This window comes from Neomonachus schauinslandi, chromosome 6 (genome assembly GCF_002201575.2).
Source record: "Neomonachus schauinslandi chromosome 6, ASM220157v2, whole genome shotgun sequence".
Taxonomy (NCBI): domain Eukaryota; kingdom Metazoa; phylum Chordata; class Mammalia; order Carnivora; family Phocidae; genus Neomonachus; species Neomonachus schauinslandi.
The window spans coordinates 54712740-54737754 of record NC_058408.1 but is presented as its reverse complement, the minus strand read 5'-3'; the positions used below and the strand labels follow the sequence as shown (position 1 = coordinate 54737754).

The window sequence follows — 25015 nt, the reverse complement described above, 5'->3', positions numbered from 1 at the left end:
TGAAATCGAATTTAGTTTTCAGTGAATGTCTTTGATCATGATACCTTTTTGTCATAAACATTGAATTTTTAGCTTCCAGATTTGAGTCCAGTAGAAAATAAAGAACATAAACCAGGTCCTATTGGAAAAGAACGTTCATTAAAAAATAGAAAAGTAAAAGATGCCCAACAGGTGGAGCCAGAAGGACAAGAGAAACCAAGCCCCGCTACAGTCAGAAGTACAGATCCTGTAACAACAAAGGAAACCAAAGCAGTTGCGGAAATATCTACTGAAATAGGAGCGATGATTTCAGTGTCGTCCACAGAATACGGCGCTAACGTGAAGGTAGGCAACATGCGGTGGTGATGCAAACCATGTCGAAAATGAGTGGGGAAAACAGCAGCAATACTTGTTTTTTCTGTTCTTCTTTTTCTTCTTTTATTTTGGCTTGAGGCATATAATTCCGTAAACCATCTGGGTTACTATTTCTACAGGGAATATTTTATTTCATCGTATCCATTTGTGATCTAAAGAAATTCCTTACAGTAAGTTATTTCTTTATGTGGAAATCTCTTAATTCTAGACTGTTGAGTAGTTTGAAGTGAAAAATGAGTACATAAGATTAGAATGCTTTTTGCTGGGTTTACAGGCTTTGAAAGGATTGCTCTAGATTTTTATTTTGTTAATGGAGTTACAGTGGTGCCTTATCTTGCCCACTAGTAAGATTTTGAAGTAAGGAACTAAGTCAAATTTTTAGTAACTCCAGTATAGGCAGTTTTCTTCCAGGGTTGGAATAGATCATTGTTTCATTGGTTGAGCACTAGAGGAAATAACTAACTTGAATTTAGGGACCACGTTGAATGAAAGGTGCATATCTTTAAAAGTAATCATTAAGGCAAGATGCAAAGAAACACTGAGTGACTTATATGGACTCACATTTGTGGGAATAGCAAAATTTATATCTGCCACTTTGTGTGTTCACTCTGGTACATATCGGGAAGAAAGGTAAGTGGGAACTTTCATGTTATTTGTATATTTTTCTCTTTTAATTGCTATACAATCAATATATGTAAATAAAAAACTCTTATGATCCACCTCTACCATATTTAAAGAAGAGATTCATGATGATAAACAAGTTTATCCTAAAAACTAATTGCAACAACTAAGATCTTGACATAATCAGTAATTGAAAGTAAGCTATAGATTATGAGAACCACACAGAGTTCTTTTAGTAACCCACAGAAATAAATAGTACTGTCGGCAACTTCCTAGTATTGTGCATGCATTTAAATTATTAACAATTTTTAAATTGAATTATAGTTGACATATAATATAGCAATACATTTTTTGAAAATGTACAGGACCTGGCAATAGTTGAAATGTTACCACTTCCGTGGTGAGTCCACGTTTGTTTTATCACAGTATTGGTCTTTAAGATTTGAGTGACTTGAGTCTTAAGATCTGCTCTCCTCTCCTGCTTTCCTCCAAAACAACTTTACAACTGTTAGGTTGCCATTAGAAAGTGAGTTATTAATTTAGTTTACAATGTATTTTTTTCTATTACTCCTCCACAGGAATCTGTAACAGATTATACTACACCTTCTTCTTCTCTGCCTAACACTGTGGCTACTAATAATGCAAAGATGGAGGATACTTTGGTTAATAATGTAAGTAATCAACCTCAAATGTGGAAAGTGTGGTTAGGAACCTGACTATTGTTATCTAATACATAGTGTGTGACCAGTGTTTAATTCTTGTCTGGGAAAGGATAATAGTGAATTTGCATTTTGGAGCACTAATAATTAGCAAAAATAGTCAAAACTTAGGCTCAGTTTCATAAGTACTAATCCTGTTAACCTGGTTTCGGTAAGAATTTTTGTTCTTCCCTTCTACATTCTGCAAGTTCAGTAATTTATTTGGTTGGTAATTTTGTTCTTAAATGAAACCTTTTTACTTACAGTGCAGTGAAAGCTCACTCAAAACAAAAAGACTATCAGGGTGTTACCAAGAATTCAGGGGTTTCTTTTTAAACTTAAAAAAAAAATTTTTTTTTTTTTTTTTGCTGTACCTTAGCAACAATCCTGTAGTGAAATTTGAGCTATAATGTATATGTAAGTACTTCAAAAACTCTTAAATGCTGTGTTAAAAAGTGGTAGTAAGTCATGTAAATTTTTAGGCTGTAGTTTTCCAGAACAGCTATGTTATAATTCAGGATTACGTTAAGGCAGTACGGTTCATCATTTTGCCTAGTTCATTGACTGACAGGCAAAAAAATTGTAAACCCAGACAAGTTAGCTAACCCCCTGTAGAAAAGCATTTTAGAAGTCAAATGCATGACCCTTGTTTTGGAGGGCAGGTGTGGTAGAAATTTGGTCAGCTGCTCTCTTTTTTAAATATAGCTCTCTATAATGAGCAAAGCTCATTCTTTTCAAATCTCCTTCACAGATTAAGGTTTCTCACAAAGGGCTTTAACTCTGGCATTTTAAGAATAAAAATTGTATGCCTTACAGTATTTTTCCTATGCTGTCTATTCTTCTTTCTAGCATCAAATATAGAATTGTAGAGAGGCAAGATGCATTAGGGATCATTTAATCCAACTTCGATAGTCGGGCTGTAGAGCTTGAGGAAAAGAGAAAGAAGCGACTGTGTCACACATTTTCTCTTTGTGGCAGGAGAGCTTTGTAGGAGCCAATTAATATGATTTCTCCAGCTTTCCGATGTAGTAGAACTTCACTTGATGTGCCAGATCCTTTTCCCCTGGCCTTTTGGAGGAAGTCTTAAATTTATTTAACTTCCTGTAGGAAGTAATGGGAAATTTGGGAAGGACAGAAAGACTCCCTGTCAGTGTCACTATGTCGATTACCAAATAATAATGTCTCAATAAAATTTAATTTTACTTAAATTGTGCCTTTTCTCATTTAAAAAATATAGAGAATTTCTTAGATGTCACTTTTTCAAGAAAGCATATGATGCTTTCTGCCAAATCACCCTCTAAAAATGCGATTTCTGAAATACGAGTAAGGAAGGAAAGATTATTCTCAGAACACTTAAATGTCACTGGAAATATCCATATTGAGTGTTTTAATGGTTTCTGTGTGATCTAATTAAAATGTAATATGACTAGTGCATGCAGGACAACTGAAGGGGAGAGACCCAGTCTTGTATCTAAGCAAATAGTCTACATTTGATTTTTAGCTGTGTTATCCAGAGCATGTTTGAAAACAGAAACATTGATTTTGGGTCAGGGAGCATTACAAATGGTCATCAGTTTGGAATGATTTCACAGTATTGCGTTTTCTGCCGAGTGTGGTGGTGATTCTGAACTTGTCTAATGTGTTAAAAACAACTGTCCTGCATGGGAAAAATTTTAGGACCTTTTGAAATGTTCCTTTCTCCTTAGTGTGGTTGAGGGTTCCATTTTATGCATAGAACTTTTATCTTTTGAAAAAATTATTCTTGATAAGACTTACTCCCTTTATCAAAGCTTAATCTACTTTTTAAGGATTTTTTAGCTGGTTATTTATTGCTTAGTGTTACCTAATATGACAGTCATTTTGAATCTTGAGTGTCTTAAAGATTTAAATGCAGGTGGTATTTTTGATTATTCCTAGCACAGCTATTTTAAAGATTTATATTTAAAGTCATCTCCATTAAGTAGTGCATAGTATTATCAATCTCTGTTAGATACTCCATAGTACCACAAAGTGATTATCTTAAAACCTCCAAGTATCTCAGTCATTTTATCTGAATAAATGAACCATTAAAATCAGTCATACAGTAGTACCTAATAAAATTTCAAGATTCACAGACTTAAAGGAAAAAAGAGATATGGTTAGTGAGTTTCTAATATCTTCACATTTCTAAAAATATTTGCCATAGTCATGTTATAACTATAGCGAAGCAATTTGTTTAATGTAAGAGGGTGGTGGTGATATTCCGTACTTTCCTCCCGGTTTTACTTTTATTCTTGAGTCTAGTTATAAGAATATTGACTATAGGGGCGCCTGGGTGGCTCAGTCATTAAGCGTCTGCCTTAGGTTCGGGTCATGATCCCAGGGTGCTGGGATCGAGCCCCGAGTCAGGCTCCCTGCTCTGCAGGAAGCCTGCTTCTCCTTCTCCCACTCCCCCTGCTTGTGTTCCCTCTCTCACAGTGTCTCTCTCTGTCAAATAAATAAATAAAATCTTAAAAAAAAAGAATGTTGACTATATTGCAGGAAAGAGGTTAATTTCTTAATATTTACAGTATCATTTTAAATGCTTTTCATAGAATCTGTGGATCCCTTAAAGGTGGAAATTAAGAGCTTTGCTACACAGTGTATGGTCCACTGACCAGCAGCATCACTGCATTTGAAGTGCAGAATTTCAGGCCTTACCCCAGACCAACTGACTAGAATCTGCACTTTAATAACATCCCCAGGTGACTGTTGTACACATGAAAATACATGAGGCACTGCCTTCAAGTATATACCTTATATTTGGGACAGATTCTTTTTCTGTAATTATGTGCATTAAAAAAGCAGATAGTATTTCTCTAAGATGTCCAGAATTATCAATTAATGCAGACACAATGTATCTCTAAATAATCAAATACTCCTTTTGGCTCTGATGAAAAATAAATACCCTAAGAAGAGTACATTAGCATTATCTGTAATGGGACTTTTGTAGCAGACTTAGATTATGATATGTGTTGCCTACCTTTTCAGGTGCCCTTGCCCAACACCCTCCCCCTCCCTAAGAGGGAGACTATACAACAGAGCTCCAGCCTAACTTCAGCTCCTCCCACTACTTTCAGCCTCACCTTCAAGGTATGTACAACATCCTTCTCTAAAGATCCTTGATGATGCATGCTAGGGTACATAAGTTAAAAATACTCTTTTGCTATTTTTATTCATTTTGTATGGTAAGCGACAATACTAAGCTGAGGAAATAGAGTTATGTCAAATTATACCTTAAAATTTTATTAACTTCTAATACCACTTTAAAGGGAGGCCTATTATGCTTGTGAATTTTGTCTTTAAAACACAGGAAAGCATTTATATTTCATGTTTATACTGAATTCCTCTTAGAGACCTTGATTTTTTGAGTATATTAGTTGTGTATAAAACCAACTGGCTTGGTGTGTTGCATGTTTTTTTGGCTTTGTTTTGTTTTTTTATATCCTACGTTCCCGTAATGGTAAGACTGCTAATTTTCTGTCTTTCCTATAAACTGTGTGAAGTGAATGAATGCACTGTAACAATTAGAATATTTTATGAAGAGGTAATTGATTAATACAGTGATTTTGATTTGATTTTTGTTGGATAATTTTTTAATAAGAGGGCAAAGGAGATTATAGACTTTTTTAATATCAAAAAATAAGCCTTTATTTTTTTTTATCTCCTATTGTGTTTATAATACTGAGCTATGTTACTAATGCTTTTTGTACAGTTATTTGAGAGAATTTTAAGTCAGTTGTTCATCTCCAGATTAGTCAGTGGTTAAAAAAGGGACATGAAATTAAGTGAAGATGTTTTTAAAGTGCATGTATTTATCCCATTTTTGGTGTTCGGTTTTATAATCTGGGCAAGTATTTAACCTCTGTAGCAGGACTTCCTAATGCTGCTGTATTGGTTGACAGGGAATCTTTGATGGTCTTCATGAGAGGGGGAACCATGTTGGCCAGTGTTCATTTCTAGAAGTTTAAGAGTAAAATTTTATGAGACAACCACTTCTGCTTTATGTCAGCCCCCATCGTTGCCCAGTCCTTACTCTTTACTGCCAGTTCCTGCTCAGCCTTTATAGTTTTCCCACTGGAATGACTATCTCAGTCTGTTTCTGTGTCTTTTGTGTGGTTTGACTACATGCTAGTCAAGGCTAGTCTAGTTTCACATAAGCAAATATAAGATCATAAATTATTCTTTAGGCCAGTTGTTAATTCTTCAGAGAACTCATTCAACCTTGCCTTTCACTTAAAGTTTTTAATATTCCAAGAAGAAATAATGTAAATTAAATTTCATTAGCTTAACACTTTCTTTGGTTTCTTTACTTCTACTACTTCTGACATTTCTATTTGGGTAACGTATAAAGTATAGAAGTGTTTTATTACATGGATTTTATTGACAGCATATTTGTCAAGGGGAGAATTAGTATAATTAAATAATTGTACTTGTTTCCTTGAATTTCCAAAAATAAAATCTAAATCTCCTTGTTGTTGAAGAAATGAAATGAAGCCACATGTGTGTGGCCCGTATATTATACAAGTTTGATTAGCTATAATTTATGTGTTCCAGCAAGACAAAACTAGTATAAAAGGCATTATGTGCTCTATAAAACTGCTCTAAACCATAAAATCTCAGTACAAATTACATTTTGTCTAACTTCCTAATTTTTTAAATTATTTATTTATTTTTACTTCTCAAGACTTTTGTTTTAAAATAAAACACATTTGAAACTATCAAGGTGATTGTGAGAAGACTCAAGCAAAGTGTCCCATGTTTTGGTATTACAGTGATGATATTAGTCATCTAAGAAGAAGTTAAATTATTAAGTAACATGTGTTTTAACAAGAAAACAGGGAAGATATGTAACGATTTATCATTCTTACAATTAAAATAAGGTTAAAAATTTTAAAGTTGGTACTTCAAGGGCCGACAGCTTCCTAACTATGGTATTAATAATTGTTACTTGATTTTTTGGTAGCTGAATTTTATAGATTACCTTGTGGAGTTTTTTGTTTGTTTGTTTTTTCCTCAGCCCAGTATTTGACTAATAGTAAAAACTTCACAATCTATGTATCCGTTTCCTTCCTGTTGAGGACCTACATCTGTGCCCTCAGTTTAGGATCCACTAGCCACGTGTCGTTATTAAGCACTTGAATGCGGCTAATCCAACTTGTAGTATGTGCTGTAAGTGTAAAATAAAATACATTGGATCTGAAATGTTAATATTTAAAAAGTTAAACGGGGCGCCTGGGTGGCTCAGTCGTTAAGCGTCTGCCTTCAGCTCAGGTCATGATCCCAGGGTCCTGGGATCGAGCCCCATATCGGGCTCCTTGCTCGGCGGGGAGTCTGCTTCTCCCTCTCCCTCTGCCTGCTGTTCTGCCTACCTGTGCTCTCTCTCTCTCTCTCTGTCAAATAAATAAATAAAATCTTTAAAAAAAATAAAATAAAATAAAAAGTTAAAACATGTCAATTTTTGTGTTGATTATAGGTTTTAATTATATTGTAGATACACTGGGTTGAATAAAATATGTCATCAAAATTAGTATTCTTTATTTTTTTAAATGTGGCTATTAGAAAATTTAAAATTATACATATGACTTGCATTTATATGTTGAATAGCACTGGTCTAGACAGATAAAATAAGATGTGTTTCTACATTTTTGAAAAAGATTCTATTAATTTTAGAAAGAGGGGCACACAGGCAGGGTGAGGAGCAGAGGGAGAGGGAGAATTTCCAACGCAGAGCCCGACTGAGGGCTCAGTCCCCCCCCCAGCCCTGAGATCATGACTTGAGCCAAAAACTAGAGTTGGATGCTTAACTGACTGAGTTACCCAGGCACCCCAATCTGTTTCTACATTTTAAGAAACTAGGAGACTACAGCTAAAACCTATAGCCACAAATACAAATGGCAGCAGTCAGTATCTGAAATGCTTGATGAGGTCTAGATGTAAAACAAGACATATTTTTACTGCACCCAAGCCTAAAACCTATCTGGTTGGTTACTTTGCCTTTTAAGACACTGAACATAAAACAGTCAAACAAAAGGTACCTGTCATCTGCCATTGAGAACCCGCTGCCTTACAGAGAAAGAATGGAAGGAATGGGTATTTATGGAGGGCCTTTAGTGCCTTTCTGACTGGAATCAGAGCCTTAGGTCAGTCCTAAAGGGTCATGGTATTTCTGTTTCCTTATTCACCAGTGGGATAGGGACTCATTTACATGGTACAGAAGCGTGACTTCATATTTTGCTGACTTCTTTGCCAAAGCTGTCAACAAGCTCTCTTTAGAGACATAATTACAGCCCACTGTCTCCCAATTAGAGTAAAGAAAGATAAAGGGGAAAGTGAAAGGTTTGAAAGCCTTAGGGGTCTTAAATCTTTCATTTTTGCAGTTTTTTGAAAGATTATATTTGGGATTTAAAAATATACACACACGTATGTTTGCGTATATATATTCTGTGTTAGCATAGTGTTTTTTGTTTTTTGCTTTTTTTGCTTTTAAAAAATGTCCATTGTATTGTAGATGGAGTCTGCACGCAAGGCCTGGGAGAATTCTCCAACTGTAAGGGAGAAGGGATCTCCAGTAACTTCCACAGCACCTCCAATTGCAAGTGGAGTCAGCAGTAGTGCCGGTGGACCAAGCACTGCCAATTACAGTTCATTCTCAAGTGCATCCATGCCTCAGATTCCTGTTGCTTCAGTCACTCCCACAACATCACTATCAGGTAGAAGGTTTTTGTACCTTTCCTTTAAATGTCTTAATTATTTAAAATTTCTTATGATCTTTTCCTGTTTACTATCCCCCCAAATTTATTATTTATAAAATCTGTAAGACTGTACAAGATCTAATTATCAGCTATTTTGTAAACTCTTCTTGCCATTCTTACACCCTCCCCTCTCTTAGCCCCTCTTCCAATTTTAGTTTGACAGTCATTGAGGGTTTACTAAAACACTTTGCTTGCTGGACCTTCTGCCCGCCCCCATGCCCTCCGTGTCATGCTCCCCTGCCCCCATTATAGGCATTAATAAGTAATTGGTGAAAAGGTGTTTATCTTGTTCCCCTACATTTTTCTATAAAATTCATCTTTTGATTTTTATTTTTTAACTCATATACAGCTAATTAGTCCAACTCAGAAATAATACAGAATCACACAGGTGGTAAATTTTTGTGGTTTGTATCTAATTTGAAGGAGCCGTTGGCCTGAATCTTTTGGGATGACGTATATTTTCTGGTGAAGAGTTAGGGGTAGAGAATTTCCAGTTTGTTATTTGAGTAGGTGATATATATTGGGTTTTTTGGCCCAGCGGGGAGAGGGGGTTGTTTTGCTTGTTTTATAAGGAGAGTCCATCAACATCCCAAGTTAGAAAGTGCTTTTCTTCCTTAAATTTTTCACTAGCACGTAATCCTTTCATTAAACTGTATTTCATTTGGGGGCTTTACAGTTGAATAATTTCTGAAATGCTTGACTCCAGGAAAGTACACCCTTTTACCATACGTATAACCATGTTTCTTCTGTTGAAAACAGAAATTTCCTTTCAGGCTTTCCTGGTATTATCTAATGTTTCCAAAGCAGCAAAAGCTGCTTTCCAAAAGATATAAGATATATCCAGCACGGAATTTACTTTCTTTGACTGGTTCTCATTTAGCGATGCTCTCCTGGTTTTTTTTTTGGGGGGGGGGGGTTTGTTTTGTTTCGTTTTGTTTTTATTCACTATTCTGGCATTCTGTACTGAAAGAATTGGTCTTTGGGATGTACTACAGTTATTTTGATGTTATATGGAATCAAAAGTATGTATTAAGACAAACAGATTCAAATCAAAGAGCATGTTCTATTTCTCTTCCCTAAAGTCTTTAAGACCATTTAATGCATTCCCTACCATCCATTTGTAAGACATCTTCATTATGCTTACTAGCTGGAACCCCAGTCATTTGGGTGGGTAGGGGTTGGGGCTATAAAGCAACCAGGAATACAGTATGGTGGAGAGATTAGGAAATAAAGGGACTGGGAGGGTTCCCTTCCCGTCACAGTTGACCCTTAACGCAGGGGATAGAGGCCCTGACACTTGCCGACCAACACATGCAGTCAGAAACCCAAATATCACTCCCCCCAAATTAACTACTAAGAGCCTACTATTGACTGGAAGCCTTACTGATAACATAAATAGCCAATTAACATACAACTGTTTTCTTACAATAAAGTAAGCTAGAGAAAGGAGAATGTTATTAAAATTAGAAGGTACATTTACAGTACTGTACTGTATTTAATTGAAAAAAAGTCTGCGTATAAGTGGACCCACACACAGTTTAAACCTGCATTGTTCCAGGGTCAAGTGTACTCCTTTCTTCCAGGTCTGGTTTCCCCACACTCTCCTCAATTAGGATAAATTTTTATATTTCTTGCCCAGTCATCCTACTGGTAGAGACTCAAGTGGAAGAACAAAGGTACCTTGATCTTGGGTCCTCTCTTAGATCAAACATCATTTGAAGTCTGAAAATAATGATGACTGCACTCACTTTTTAATCAGATACCAATATTGTCATTCACTCCAGTATTACAGTCATCAACACTCACTGATCAACAGAACTAATTGACCCTTCAAGATCTTAAGTTTTATAATTCTACTTACTTATTAATAGTTTATTTTCTTTTTAAGGTATTATTATATACCTGTTTTTTTTGCTGGTATATATACAAGGAGAGTCAGGACTAAGTATAACCTTAAGTTTATATGGCTGTTAAGGAGCAGTTGTGATCTGTAAAGGCCCCTTTCACCTTAATGATTATTAAGGTGTTGCACTTAGGTGTTCTTATGTTTATGCCTGACCTTAGTAAATGTTTAAATATTTATTCATAAATGAGGGGCGCCTGGGTGGCTCAGCTGTTGAGCATCTGCCTTCGGCTTGGGTCATGATCCCAGAGTCCTGGGACCGAGCCCCGCATCACTCTCTGCTCTGTGGGAAGTCTGCTTCTTTCTCTCCTACTCCCCCTGCTTCTGTTCTCTCTCTTGCTGTCTCTCTCTGTCAAATAAATAAATAAAATCTTTAAATAAATATGTATTCATTTATTTATTTATTCATTCATAAATGAATGAAGGTCTTAAGATTACCTATAAGGTATTTGCCTGTAAGGTATTTTGCTGGAAAGAAGAAAAATCAGACCTTTTGTTCACATGACTTTTTAGGAGCAGTTGTGATCTCTCCAGGTGCATTTACATTTTCTTTTTAAGTTTATTTATTAATCTACATCCAATGTGGGTCTTGAACTTTTGACCCTGAGATCAAGAGTGGGTGCTGTTCCAACGGAGCCAGCCAGGCACCCCTACATTCTTAGTTATTCCTAAGGTGCAGCATTTTGTCCTTCTGTGTTGTTGTATTTATGCCTGTTCATAAATGAATGAAGCTCTTGACCATCCTTTTCTTTGTGATGATTAAAAAACTATTAGCTTGAGGCTAAACTAACAATCTTATAGGCTCTTGGCCACCTTATTTTGTTTTATCTTTTAACTTTCTTCTCTTTGCATTTATCTATTGTACTATATTTCTCCAGATTTTATAGTCTTGTTTATATTTGGTGATTGTTACTTAAGCATGTGCAGGGCATAAACATGAATTTTCCAGTTTCCAGCTGGCACTTGAGTTGTTTTTACAGTGAACCACTGTGGCACTTTACGAAATTCTGCCTTTTCCCCTCTCCCACATATAGGAGCTGGTACATACACTACCTCTTCTTTGAGTACGAAATCTACAAGCACATCAGATCCTCCTAACATTTGTAAAGTGAAACCCCAGCAGTTACAGACGAGCAGCCTGCCGTCGGCGGGTCATTTCTCACAGTTAAGCTGCGTGCCTTCCCTTATTGCCCAGCAGCAGCAGCAGAGCCCACAGGTCTATGTGTCCCAATCGGCAGCAGGTAAGAGCTTTGGGGGAGGGGGGGACGGGCACGTAAGGGAGTCAGAAGAATTGTTTACAGGCGTACTTTTGTTCGCTCAAGTTTAAGTATTTGATCTGCTTTGCAGATTTGTTTCATCATAGAATTTAATGTTCTGTCTCTTTGATAAGTATTCTGGGGGGGGGTCTTGGCAGTTCTTTCTTACACGTATGTTATATATATATTAGATTCGTGTCTAATAATTTGCAGAATAACTTACACATTTCATGTTATTCCAGTCAAGTTATAAAACTTTATTACCCGAAACTTGACAAATCAATAATAAAATTCATAGGGAAGAATAAACCTAAGATTAGCAAAGAAGAAAAAAATTATATGTTGGATATTGGGGTAATTTACCCTACTAAATATCACAATGTTAATCTTAGTTAAATAGTAAGTAAATATTTGAAAAATATTCTAATTCACTAATGATTTAAATTCAAAATAAAAGAACAATGAGGCTATTTCTTGCCTTTCTGTGTGGGAAATATTAGAAAGATTGATAATACCCAGTTTCTATAAGGGTCAAAGGTATTATTAATAATTTCTTAAAGTGCATTACTGGTTGGTATATAAATTGACATAATTCTTTTAGAAAAGTATTGGAATATTTTACATGTACATACTTAACTGTAGTAACAATTTTCATAGGAATCTTATATAGATAAACTTAGCTATTAATGAGAGACATATATATGAGAGTGTTCATTCATTGCAGTATTTTTTATAATGGTGACAAAAATAATATGGGAAGTTCTCCAAAACATACTATTATATAAAAAGAGCAGATCACAAAATAATTTATATAATACATAGAAATCTGTTAAGAATATAAACCAGATTCTTTCAGTTATTAAATACCAGTTCCTTTGAAATATTTTATTAAATTCTAGTAACTAGATATAAAATTAGAATAGTTTTGCTGGTAAACCAGTAGGTTCATTTTCACTTTGAGTAGATCATGTCCAATTTCACTAGTTAATACCCCACTGGCAGTGTATGAGTGTCTATTTTTCCATACCCTCACAAGTACAGTTGACCCTTGAACAATGCAAGGGTTAGGGGTGCCGACACCCTACACAGTCAGAAATCCACATACAACTTTTCACTCCTCCAGATTTAACTACAAATATCCTGCCTTTGACCAGAAGCCTTACTGATAACATAAACAGTTCATTAACACATATTTTGTATGTTATCTGTATTATACCCTGCATTCTTACAATAAAGTAAGCTAGAGAAAAGAAAATGTTGCTAAGAAAATCATAAGGAGAAAATTACGTTTACAATACTGCACTGAATTATTTGAAAAAAAAAATACGCAGTTCAAACCCATGTTCAGGGGTCAGCTGTACTAGAATTTTGTTTTAATTTGTATATACTGTCTGCTAGAAGTTTTCTGTCTTTTCACATTTCTAGTTTTTCCTTGGCTGTATTAGTTTTCAGTGGGCTCACTTAATTTGAAATCTGCTACAAAACTTGGTTTTTAGTTACTATTTGGAAAATTCTGAAGCTTAGACACTTAAAACTGCTTGTTTTTCCTGATGGTCTGGTCTATATAGCTCAAATCCCTGCTTTCTATATGGACACAAGTCATTTATTCAATACCCAACATGCACGCTTGGCTCCACCATCCTTGGCTCAACAACAAGGCTTCCAACCAGGTCTCTCTCAGGTAAATACCACAGACTTCTTCCATCATGTATTTGTTTCTTGGCATGCTAATGGTGTAATAGATATCTTAGGCTACAAATAAAGGCTCTTAGAAGTTAAAATCTTCTATCGACAACATGGGACAGTCCATGATTACCTTGATATGTACTGGCAAAATTTTCAAACTTTCCCAAATTTTCCAAAGCTTAATGGCTAACAGTGTAGAGTAAATAATGTATTGAAAGGAAAATTTAGATGCTTCCATTTGGTTTTGTTTTAAAAGGGAGCTGATATATATCTATACCTATATATAGATATATATCTTGAATTCTTTTCATATCTCAGATTTTTATTTTCCCAAATATCGTGATTTGTGTATGTGGTGTTCATGTGTTTTTTATTGCATTGCAGCCAACTTCGGTTCAGCAGATCCCAATCCCCATTTATGCGCCGCTACAAGGACAGCACCAAGCCCAGCTGAGTCTGGGTGCTGGGCCTGCTGCGTCCCAGGCTCAAGAGTTATTCACTTCTTCACTTCAGCCATATAGGTACGTGCTTTTGTAACTGCTGAGCCATCTTGCCATATCCCTACTGCTCCTTCTTTTCCCCCAGAAGCTAGGATGACCCTTTTACAAAATGCCTTTAAATGATTAAGCATGTTGATTGTAGGCCCTGAAACTTAACTTCTGGTGGTTTCAGTCAAGACTTTATTGAACAAAGTGAGACCTTAAATATTCTTGAAGACAAGGATAACAACAATCCCAGAACAATTGGAAATCAGAAGAAATAGTTGTTAAGGGACCTAAAAGGCCGCATGCCACCTTGCCATAGCAGCTGTAAATCCGCGCCTGACTTGGGGTGTGCGTGGGGCCTTGGCAGAGAATAGCATATAGGAGGCAGGAGCGGGGGTGGAGAGCGCCAGGCAGGGAACAAAGGCAGTGGGGATAGTGATGACAAGTAGAGAAGAAACTGTGGTTTTTGAAAGAGTCACTGTAAGTTAGCTTTGTGATTAAGGAAATCTTTTAATTGGTATTAGCTACTTGCAACATTGTTGGAAAGTTTGGGGCTACTTTCCAGCTGTGCAAAAAAAAAAGAGCTCGGTGATTAATTAGTAATGTCTTCCATAGCCATGGGAGGTGGAGTAGCAGTGCACTGACATTTTGTATTTGTAATCCCCATTTTAATGATTGCCTTGGAAGATCTACTTCTTAAGACCGGGCCTGTTCCATAGAAAAATAATGTAAGCTGTATATGTAGTTGTGACTAATGACAAGTGTATTGGAAGGCACAGGTTTAGACTTTGAAAGCAATTGTTTGTATCCCTGCCATGTCATTCTGCTGTTCTTGCTCTCAACCTCATCAGCATAGTGTTTATTAATACAGAATCCCTGAATTAACTTCTGCCAGGACGGGGTAGTTGTGGGGTTTGTCTTTTCTTTTCTTTTTTAGATTATTTTAGAGAGAGAGCATGCCGGGGGAGGGGCAGAGGAGAAAGAGTCCACACTGAGCGCAGAGCCTGATTGATGCAGGGCTCTGTATCTCAGAACACCAAGATCACAACCTGAGCTGAATCCAAGAGTTGGACGCTTAATCGACTGCGCCACCCAGGCACCCCAGGACTGGGTAGTTTATAACAGTATGCTTATGTTTTCCCAATTTATATTCGACACATAGGCATAAAGACTGCTTGTGACCCTATTCTAGCACTCCTGCTTAATGGCTTTTGTTTCTGCCACAAAAGTCAATTTTAACAAAGCATAATGATGTTATTTATTGATAATATTATCTTTAATCCAGTACTTTGATATAGTTACTTAACTCTTTATCTTAGCATTTTTAAAAGTATAGCTTGAAGGCCCCCATTCCAGAGGTAAGAGGGTAGTCTGAAGTTAGATTCCAGCATTGTAGTTTTTTAAAAAACCATTTAAATATGCCACAGTATTAACTATAGTCACCATGCTGTACATTACATCCCCATGACTTATTTTATAACTAGCAGTTTATACCCTTTGACCATAATACTGTGTTGTGATTTGAAAGTTGCTGAGGGGCACCTGGGTGGTTTAGTCAGTTAAGCATCTGACTCTTAATCTCAGCTCTGGTCATGAACACAGGGTGGTGAGATCGAGCCCTGCATTAGACTCCGCCCTCAGCAGAGTCTGCTTGCGATTCTTTCCCTCTCCCTTTCCCCTTCTCCCCACTCACTTGAGCTCTTTCTCTCTCAAATAAAATCTTTTTTTAAACACACAAACACACACACGTGTATGTATAAATGGAGTAATGAAATACAAATAATAAAAGTCAGCTATTGGTGCTGTAAATATGAACAAAATGTTAATACCAAAGAGAAAAACAGGGGCGCCTGGGTGGCTCAGTTGGTTAAGCGACTGCCTTCGGCTCAGGTCATGATCCTGGAGTCCCTGGATCGAGTCCCGCATCGGGCTCCCTGCTCGGCAGGGAGTCTGCTTCTCCCTCTGACCCTCCCCCCTCTCATGTGCTCTCTCTCATTCTCTCTCTCTCAAATAAATAAATAAAATCTTTTAAAAATAAATAAATAAATAAACAAAGAGAAAAACAGATTTGGTTCTGAGCTTGCTAGTGAACATATGAAAAAGAGAATTATTCTTGTTGTTCAAGAGGAGAAAATCTTGTTAGTTCCTCAGGAAGAGCAAGCCTTTCCCTAGAACTTTGTTGTGTATGGAGCTCTAAATCATGAAACAAGTACCTTAGACACAGTCTGTATTCTCTTTCTCTTTTCTTAACTGTGCTTATTAGAGTACTTGGTCATTTGGGATACTCATTCCTGGGATTTCCAGATTCCAAAATAGAATGGACTACTAACACAAGTCTTTTCTCTTTAATGCCTGTGTAGATCTCAGCCAGCCTTTATGCAAAGCAGTCTGTCCCAGCCATCTGTGGTTCTTTCTGGTACCGCCATCCACAACTTTCCAGCTGTCCAACACCAGGAACTTGCAAAGGCACAGTCAGGTCTTGCCTTTCAACAAACTTCAAATACGCAGCCTATTCCTATATTGTATGAACATCAGCTGGGTCAGGCATCAGGACTGGGAGGTTCCCAACTAATTGATACACATCTCCTCCAGGTAAGACAGGAGCACAGAGGCTAGAATCATTCACTATCATCGTCTTCCTGTGCAGCAGATTATTTAAGAAAACAGTTTTTAAAGAAAAAATGTTAAAAGACATAGTGAAAAAATGAAGGTCTTTTTATCTAATACTAAAATTCTTAGAGATTGTTTTGAAGCCACACCCTTTATGTCTGAATTGGAAATTTTTCCATGTTAATGCTGTTTTCTTACACAATTTTTTCTAGGCTAGAGCAAATCTTACCCAGGCTTCAAATCTTTATTCTGGACAAGTACAACAGCCTGGTCAGACAAATTTTTATAACACTGCCCAGTCACCAAGTGCTCTCCAGCAGGTAAACTATGGCATGGTAAATTTCCTCAATTTTCTTCATTATTATTATTATTATTATTATTACATTTACTGCGTTTGTTGTTGCTTGGCAGTTTAAATAGAACCAAGATGGGGAGATGGGACAGTGGTTTTCAGACTTTTCTCTGAGGTGTCCTAGGAATTCCATGGGGTCCACTGGTGGTGGAACCTGCTCAGTCCCACAACACCTCTCTCCTCAGCCCCACTCCAGTCATTTCTGCTTTTTGGCTCTTTGTTTTAAATTGGTTTCCATGTAATCATTTATTTTAACAAAGGATTCCATGAATATAAAAGTTCAAAAACCATTGTCCAGGATATACAGTTACATGTAAGCATGAGAAGTGCTTTACCCATCTATGCTGGGGGGAAGGAGGACTCTAAAGACCATCACACTGGTTAATATAATACTTAGAACACTGTGGCAGAGTATGACAGAGTGTAAATGACAGACATGCACAATCTAGCAATGTCATCAATCTACTGTTTAAAAGTTTGTGGAGGACTGAAGGAGAGAGGCAAACCATTAGTCATTTTCTTATAACTAATTTTGATGGCTATTTTAGGGGTGAAAATTCATAAATGTATTTATTACCTTATTGACATTCAAATTAAATACTGTTTGTATGAAAACTGAAAGGTTATTTTTCTTCTCGTCAAAGCTCATTTTAGTCAGACCCGAAAACAGTATAGAAATGTCTGTTTGGGAAATTGCAACAACACTATTTCTTAAATTGTATCCCATGACTTCATTGTATTATGTGTTTATTAGACACATACCATGGATTCATTCAAAGATCTTCATAATGATATATAGTGTCTGTACTACTAATCTGTTTTATTGTTGCACCTTTAATAAAAGAATGGAGGTAGTTACTAAGCAAAAGATAATATGTGAAATATATTAATAGATCAAAGTATTCTGTTTAAACTGTTACTCAAAAGGTTTTGAAGAGTTGTATAGATAGTTATAGGGATATACAGATGACAGGGATAAATAAATTGCCGCAATTTCTTTTTGCTTATTTTCTAGGTTACAGTACCTTTACCAGCATCCCAGCTTTCATTACCTAATTTTGGATCTACAGGGCAGCCTTTAATTGCTCTGCCTCAGACTCTTCAGCCCCCATTACAGCATACCACTCCACAAGCCCAGGCCCAGAGCCTGAGTCGTCCTGCGCAAGTAAGCCAGCCTTTCAGAGGATTAATCCCTGCTGGAACACAGCATAGCATGATTGCAACCACAGGAAAAGTAAGTGAGGAGAAATTTGCACAGTTTCTTTGAGAATTTAAGGCTATATGTTTAGATATATGCATCTGTATATCTATTTTAAAAAAAAATGCATCAGTTTTTACCACCCTCTAGTAAATCTGAAACCCTGATATGCTTTTTTTTTTTTAAGATTTTTTTTTTTTTTTTTTAAGTAATCTCTACACCCAGTGTGGGGCTTGAACTTAAAACCCCAGGATCAAGAGTTGCACACTCCACCAACTGAGCCAGCCAGGCACCGCAAGCCCCAGTGTACTTTTTTTTTTTTTTACTTTTTAAATCTACTAATGTGTTTGACTTCCTCTGGTTTTTACCTGATAACGAAGAATTCACAAATTTTGTGGAAGAATTGGGTTTACACAATCTCTTAAGACTTTTCACCCACAAATATGGCCTTGATAATTCCATGTTATTTGAAACTTAATTACAGGATTTTTGTACTAAGATTCTTTGCCTTGGGGCGCCTGGGTGGCTCAATTGTTAAGCATCTGCCTTCGGCTCAGGTCATGATCCCAGGGTGCTGGGATTGAGCCCCACATCGGGCTCCCTACTCAGTGGGAAGCCTGCTTCTCCCTCCCCCACTCCCCCTGCTTGTGTTCCCTCTCTTGCTGTGTCTCTCTCTCTGTCAAATAAATAAATAAGTAAGATTCTTTGCCTCTTTAGCTTATGGAATTCCAGAAATGCTAAGTCTTTTCTGTTTTTTCTCAGATGTCTGAAATGGAACTGAAAGCCTTTGGAAGTGGCATTGATATAAAACCAGGCACACCTCCAATCAGTGGTAGAAGCACCACACCAACATCTAGTCCCTTCCGGTAAAATGGGCATTTGAATTTCCAAATAACTAAACATAATTTGTTTGTTAAATACTTACTATGTCACCAGGCCTGTGGTAAGCACAAGACATTCTGATAGTTTTATCTAAAATGTGAAGCTATTAAATTAAGAATGTGTATGTTATACCATATTTTTAAGAATTTTTTTTTTAAATACAGGGCAAATCTAGCTAGTATTCTTTCTCACCTCTGCCCCTCCAGTGTCTCTCCACTACCATAATGTTTGGTAACTCACCTTGGTAAATTTTCATCAGCTACCACATATGAAGAATCTACCAAGAGCAATGTCTCTAAAAATCTAACAGCATTATTTATTTGGCACTACTGTACTGACCAGTGATGGCTTTTTTCCAAGGGCTACTTCCACAAGTCCGAACAGCCAGTCCAGCAAAATGAACAGCATTGTCTATCAGAAGCAGTTCCAGTCAGCCCCTGCCACTGTGAGAATGACACAACCATTTCCTACACAGTTTGCACCCCAGGTGGGCAGATATGAGTGAGAAATGAGTATTATTTACTTGGAAATGATTGCTAATCTGGCTAATTATCTGATTTCATAATCTTGCCATCTAACTAGTTTAGAAACATAGTTTTTAATGAGAAACAGTTTCTTATTTAACAGTACATTTATGACATTCATATATATTCTCCGCAATTTTTAGTGAGATTAAGGTAGTAACCATATAGTTCTAAAGCAGACAAGAGAAATAATCAAGAATCCCCACACAGCTCTGGTCATTTCAGTCCTGTTTCTTTTATCTTTTTTGAAGAAGTGGGCTTTTCAGAGAAGGGTCCCAGTGCTTAAAGTTTTCTAGGTTTAAAGCTTTTTTTGTTGTGTCGTCGTCGTCGTCGTTGTTGGTTTTTTTGTTTTTTGTTTTTTAAGAGAACTATGTGTAGTTGAGTTAAAATTTCCAAAAGATGTTCTAATATATGTGTAAAAATATTGGCTTCTCTTCCCTTCGCTGATCGAATGGAAAGACTAACTAAAATTGATCATAACTCTCACAAATAAGAATTGGTTCCTGAGAAAACACGTGTTTGTTGAATTGATGTTATTTTTATTTATCTTCAGATTATGTTTGGTATAAGTGTGTGCCTTTTCTGCAATTATATCTTTTTAAAAAGATTATCCTAATTAATAGCTTTTCTACCTCCCCTTCAGAATTTGTAGCTGAAATGTTAGAACCAACTACAGTGCCATAGCATGCTTTGCCTAATTTTTCTGTTAGATTCTCCAAGCATGGCCTATTTGTTCTTGGTCCCTGTAATAGAATGGCACAGATCCCTACACTTCCTTTCACTTGGCAGAATGGGCACAGATTTACTCTGAGATAAGCCAACCTGGTCTAGTTGGCAAAATTTTTTTTTTAACAGTTCAATGTTGTATGTTTTGTTTTTTTCACTCAGATTCTCTCTCAGCCTAACCTGGTCCCTCCATTGGTAAGAGCCCCACATACTAACACCTTCCCAGCGCCTGTTCAGAGGCCGCCAATGGCACTGGCCAGTCAGATGCCTCCTCCGCTGACCACAGGCCTCATGAGCCATGCTCGTTTGCCACATGTAGCCAGGGGTCCTTGTGGATCACTATCTGGAGTCAGAGGTAATCAGGCCCAGGCTGCGTTGAAGGCTGAACAAGACATGAAGGTTAGTACAGTGTTAACAGCCAACAGAGCAAGAATCTGTCTCTGAACCATGTCTTAAGATGCCTCTGGACCCATAACCACAAACCCAGGCATTCATTGTCTTAGCTGATTTAACCAAGCTAACTACTTTTATTCATTCCTTTTTTCATTATTATTATTATTTCTTTTTTGTTTCCCCTATTCCCCCCACTTTTTTCTTTTTTTTAAATTTTTTAATTTTTTTTTTTTTAGTTTTTTTGGTTTTCTTTTTTTTGCAACTATAGTTAGCAAACAAGTTAACATTTTAAACTCTGGCAAAATGAATTGCTTATAAAATGAATATTTGAGGGAGATCTGAGTTTAGCTGCTACATTTCTTGGAAGAGCAAAAAAGTAATTTGGATTATTATAGCCTTCCCCATTTTCTTCCTTGTTTTTTCCTTTGTTTTCTTTTTTATCTCTCCCCCCTCCCTAGACTTAAGATATAAATCATGGTTATGTGAAAATTCAGAGTGGGTAAGAAGAGATTTTACCTATCTTGATTTTCCTTCCTTCGTGAGTCCTGCAAGTACAGTTTTTTTCTCAAACTGTTTCCATACTTTTTTTTTTTTTTTTTTTTTTGCCTGCCACTGAGTTGGCTGTATTCCACAACAGATCATGCAGTTGTAGATGAAGAACTGAAAAAAGCACTTTGGGATCCTTCATAATAAAAGGCACTGATAAACGTGAGGTTTGCTGATGGAGAAGAGTGCCTTTAGGAGTCTGTGTGGGGACAGTTTTTATAGCATAAACCTTACCTGTCTGCCTGTACGGCCAGCTGAATCCAGTGATTCTGTATTTACTTCAACTTGCCTTTAGAGGTCTTAGTAATTTTGCCTATTTTGTCACTATGTATATGTGTATATACGCGCACATTCACGCTAGAACAAAGAAAAGCTTGCTGCCTTTAAACAAGGCAGTATGCATAGTAATGCTTTACTCTGGAAACAATGTTTATGATCATCCTACTAGAAAATTTGGTTGACTAGCTAGTTTCTTTCTACATTGCTATCCCTCATTTCTCATTCTGAGTAATCAAATTTAAAGACTACTCTGCAGTGAAACTCTTAAGTGTGATCTACTTTTATTAAGGCTGTGTGCCTAGGATTTCCATCTGTTCATAACTATTAAAAAATGTGTAGGAATCTTTGGAAACTATTTGGCCATGGTTTTCCAGTTGTTCTGTCTCCTTGGAACTTGATTTGCATACCTTCCCATGTTGGAAATGACATTAGAGCTTATAATGGGGTTGGGGAGGGTAAAAATTTCTTGAAATTGCTTTAGATCTTTATATAGTATAGGTTTCCTGTAGAACATGAAGGGCTCCTTGTTATATGCGAGAGGTACAGAAACTTAAGTTTTAATTGTGTACGTTACAGTGGTATAATTTACAGATTGACGTAAGTATATTCTTTGGGGCACATAGTCAATAAAAGTAGGAAATTATTTTACCAGCTCAGAATGTGGTAGGAGCTATCAGAACTTAGTGATCAAGTGAAGTTGTAGTTACTAATTTCTGATGCTCTTCCCCTGCAGAAGAGAGCTGTGGGAAGAGGACTCAGCCACAAGACATTTGGTCCTAGGTGTTGGTAATGCCACAATATAAGTGCTTCCTTTTCGTTTTATTGTAGACCACATATTGATAACTAGAAGTTTTAAGTGTTACATATATGTCTTCAAATTTGCAAGCAGTCTCCCTAAATAGAATTTGATATCAGTAAGTTTTGTTCCGGAAAAGTTACAGACCAACAGCAATTTCTGTCTTATTATTTTATAAGAGGGCAAACTTTGAAAATGTGGTGGGAGGTGGTCCTGTTGTTTTCAAATGTTTAAAAAAAATCATATGGAATATTTGCCAAGATAGGAAGAAATCTGTCCATTAAAAGCTGAAAGATCATTGAGGTACTTTTGGTTTGGGCCAAACATGTGGGGCAAACGGATTTGTGGTTGGTGAAGAGTAAACGGAGATGGACGGACAGGCTTTGCTAATGCTGCAATGTTCTCAGTCGTCGTTTCTCATTTTTTAAGGCAAAGCAGAGAGCAGAGGTTCTTCAGTCCACGCAGCGGTTCTTCTCTGAACAACAACAGAGCAAACAGATAGGAGGCAAAGCCCCGAAAGTGGACAGTGATTCAAGTAAACCTCCTGAAACACTGACTGACCCTCCTGGTGTCTGTCAGGAAAAAGTAGAAGAAAAGCCACCCCCCGCACCCACCATAGCCACGAAACCTGTTAGAACTGGACCAATCAAACCTCAGGCGATCAAAACGGAAGAAACAAAATCTTAAAAGGCTGTGGTTTATTGCAGGGGGTTGGGGGAGGGGAGAGGGGCACGAGGGAGAATGAGGTCGGATAATGCCAGCAGCCAAAGGGGTAAAATGGTCTGTGACGTTATCTTGTCCAGAGCTGGGAGGTGCGCAGGGGACACAGGAGCAGTTTACACTGACACACAGCCGCTGCACCAGTAAAATGAGGCTTCGCCAGCTGGCACCTACTGTACAATGCGCACTCTGTTGATGGCCGTGCATCTTCAGTCAGATTTTGTATACAAATATGTGCACACATTCCTTGAGTGCATATCATTTAGAGCTGAAATCCTTATGGTAGATGAAACACCAGAAATATGAGGAAAATAACCCCGCCGAGGAATAGCTGAGCCTGAACAGTGGTGATTCCAGCTAATACATCAGGTGTGGTTTCTTTGCTCCCTTACGTTCTTTGGATGTGATTGTAGCATTTGTGGGCTTGGTGGTCAAGAACTGAAGATAACTGGTGCTGGATAGAGGAGCCTTATTTTTTATTATGGCAGCTTGCTATTTTTGTAACATTGTGATTGAGTTGAACACAATCAAAGTACAGTCACTGACCTCCCCTTTTTCCTGGATAAGTGAGCAGGTGATGAAACATGCTGTCCACATCCTTGGACATGTCCAAATGGGCAGGGTTTGGCTACTACTTCTGTTTGAAATGATGCTGTGTTTTGGTTGTGGCCCGAAGCTTTGAAGTGCTACTTGGCATCTCCTTTCTTCCACGGAGTTGTCATGTCTTCAAACATGACAGATTGGGTAAAATACTAGTTAGATTGAGTCTGGCTTGCCTCCACTCGTCATCTTTGTATGAATCCAATGGGGTTTTGTTTGTTTTCAACGGTTTTTAACTGACGTTCATCAAGAGCAGTGAATACCTAAAACTATGCCCTTAATGGAGGAAATTCTGTCGAAGAAGGTGCATTTCTTTACCAGAGCTGTGTCATACCATCCTTTGGGCCCTCTGCTGGAAAAGTAGAATCAAGTCTCAAATAATGCCTTTTTAATTGTATCCTCTAGTATTATAGATGTAGGACAGTACTGTATCATACCTCTGTGAATGTAAAATATCTTGTACCTGCTTTATGATACGTAATAGTGACCGTGCTTTATCAGAGCTGTTTTTAATGATGTTATTCTAGAATGTTTTCTTTCCAGATGATGATTGAGAAGCTAATAAAAAAATGGTGCCAGGTACCACAACAGTAACAGAACTTTGCTGTTTTCTGGGGTTTTGTTTTTTTACCTCCCCCCCCCTTTTTTTATTAATGGAGTGTGCTGGATGTCTCTATAATTTTGTTCAGATGACTGCAGAACCTGGAAAAGCTGTTGCTGCTATTGATGCATAACATACTGCTATTGGTCTTTTTATATAAATAAATATATATATATATATATACATACATATACATATATATATAAATAATTTGAATTTTTGGAAACTTTAGCTGTGCTGTCAACTTTGGAAAAAGTATCCCAGTTGTACCGTGTTGGGTTGGCATTGTACAGAAATTAACAGCCATATTGGTCTAGAAATGTTAAACATAATTTTTTCCATTTGTACAGGGGTAACGCACTGTATTAAATATGTAAGGTCTTATCTACATGGGTTTGATTACAGAAACTAATAAAGTATTCTCTAAATAATGCATCTTGGAACTTCTAATCCATTCCTAAAATCTGAAGCAAAAAGGTCTGTCATGTACCAAAAATAGTGATCAAGAGTACATTATGCTCTAAGGAAAAGATTATCATCCAAAGACTCGACTCTGACTTTTAAGAACTATAAAGTTTATTCAGTCAAAGTAAATGTTGTCATGGAGGATAATAGGGCCTCTGTTCTCAGGGTAGCCATACTCTTTTTGAGAGCAAGTCTGTTAAGGAGGAGGAGAGAAGTCTTTCTGGATAATGCCAAGTGCTGAAAGTAGAAAATAGTTTCATCGTTCTTCAGGGCAGAAATTGAAGGGCCCAAAGGAGATCTCAGTACTTAAATTTTGTATTTTTTGTATTTTTCCTAGCATATTCATAGATTATCACCTACATAAGCAGCCTGTAAGGGATTTGCTTTATTGTTTACTCATTTTGTAACGTGAAGTGCTGAGGGATTTTAATTGCCTAAAATCCCATATCCAGAACCCAAGGCTTCCAGACCCAGCTTTAGGAAAACTAGTAATTCAGTCGCTGATGACCTGTGTACCTTCCTTACCCACGGATGCTAGGATTCTTAA

At 37.0% G+C, this 25015-nt stretch overlaps 1 protein-coding gene across 1 annotated transcript in view; it reads left to right on the top strand.

Moving 5' to 3' along the window:
* The window catches only part of PRRC2C (proline rich coiled-coil 2C), an 89580-nt gene extending 65144 nt beyond the window's left edge, over positions 1-24436 (top strand). The window contains exons 22-35 of the mRNA XM_044915955.1: positions 73-324; positions 1554-1646; positions 4683-4784; positions 8203-8404; positions 11384-11590; positions 13174-13286; positions 13676-13812; positions 16137-16368; positions 16599-16706; positions 17754-17972; positions 18699-18802; positions 19179-19305; positions 20231-20467; positions 22512-24436. Of these exons, the coding sequence (XP_044771890.1) occupies positions 73-324; positions 1554-1646; positions 4683-4784; positions 8203-8404; positions 11384-11590; positions 13174-13286; positions 13676-13812; positions 16137-16368; positions 16599-16706; positions 17754-17972; positions 18699-18802; positions 19179-19305; positions 20231-20467; positions 22512-22769 (2391 nt within the window). The 3' untranslated portion in view covers positions 22770-24436. The remainder of the gene's footprint in view (positions 1-72; positions 325-1553; positions 1647-4682; positions 4785-8202; positions 8405-11383; positions 11591-13173; positions 13287-13675; positions 13813-16136; positions 16369-16598; positions 16707-17753; positions 17973-18698; positions 18803-19178; positions 19306-20230; positions 20468-22511) is intronic.
* Positions 24437-25015: the final 579 nt, after the last annotated feature.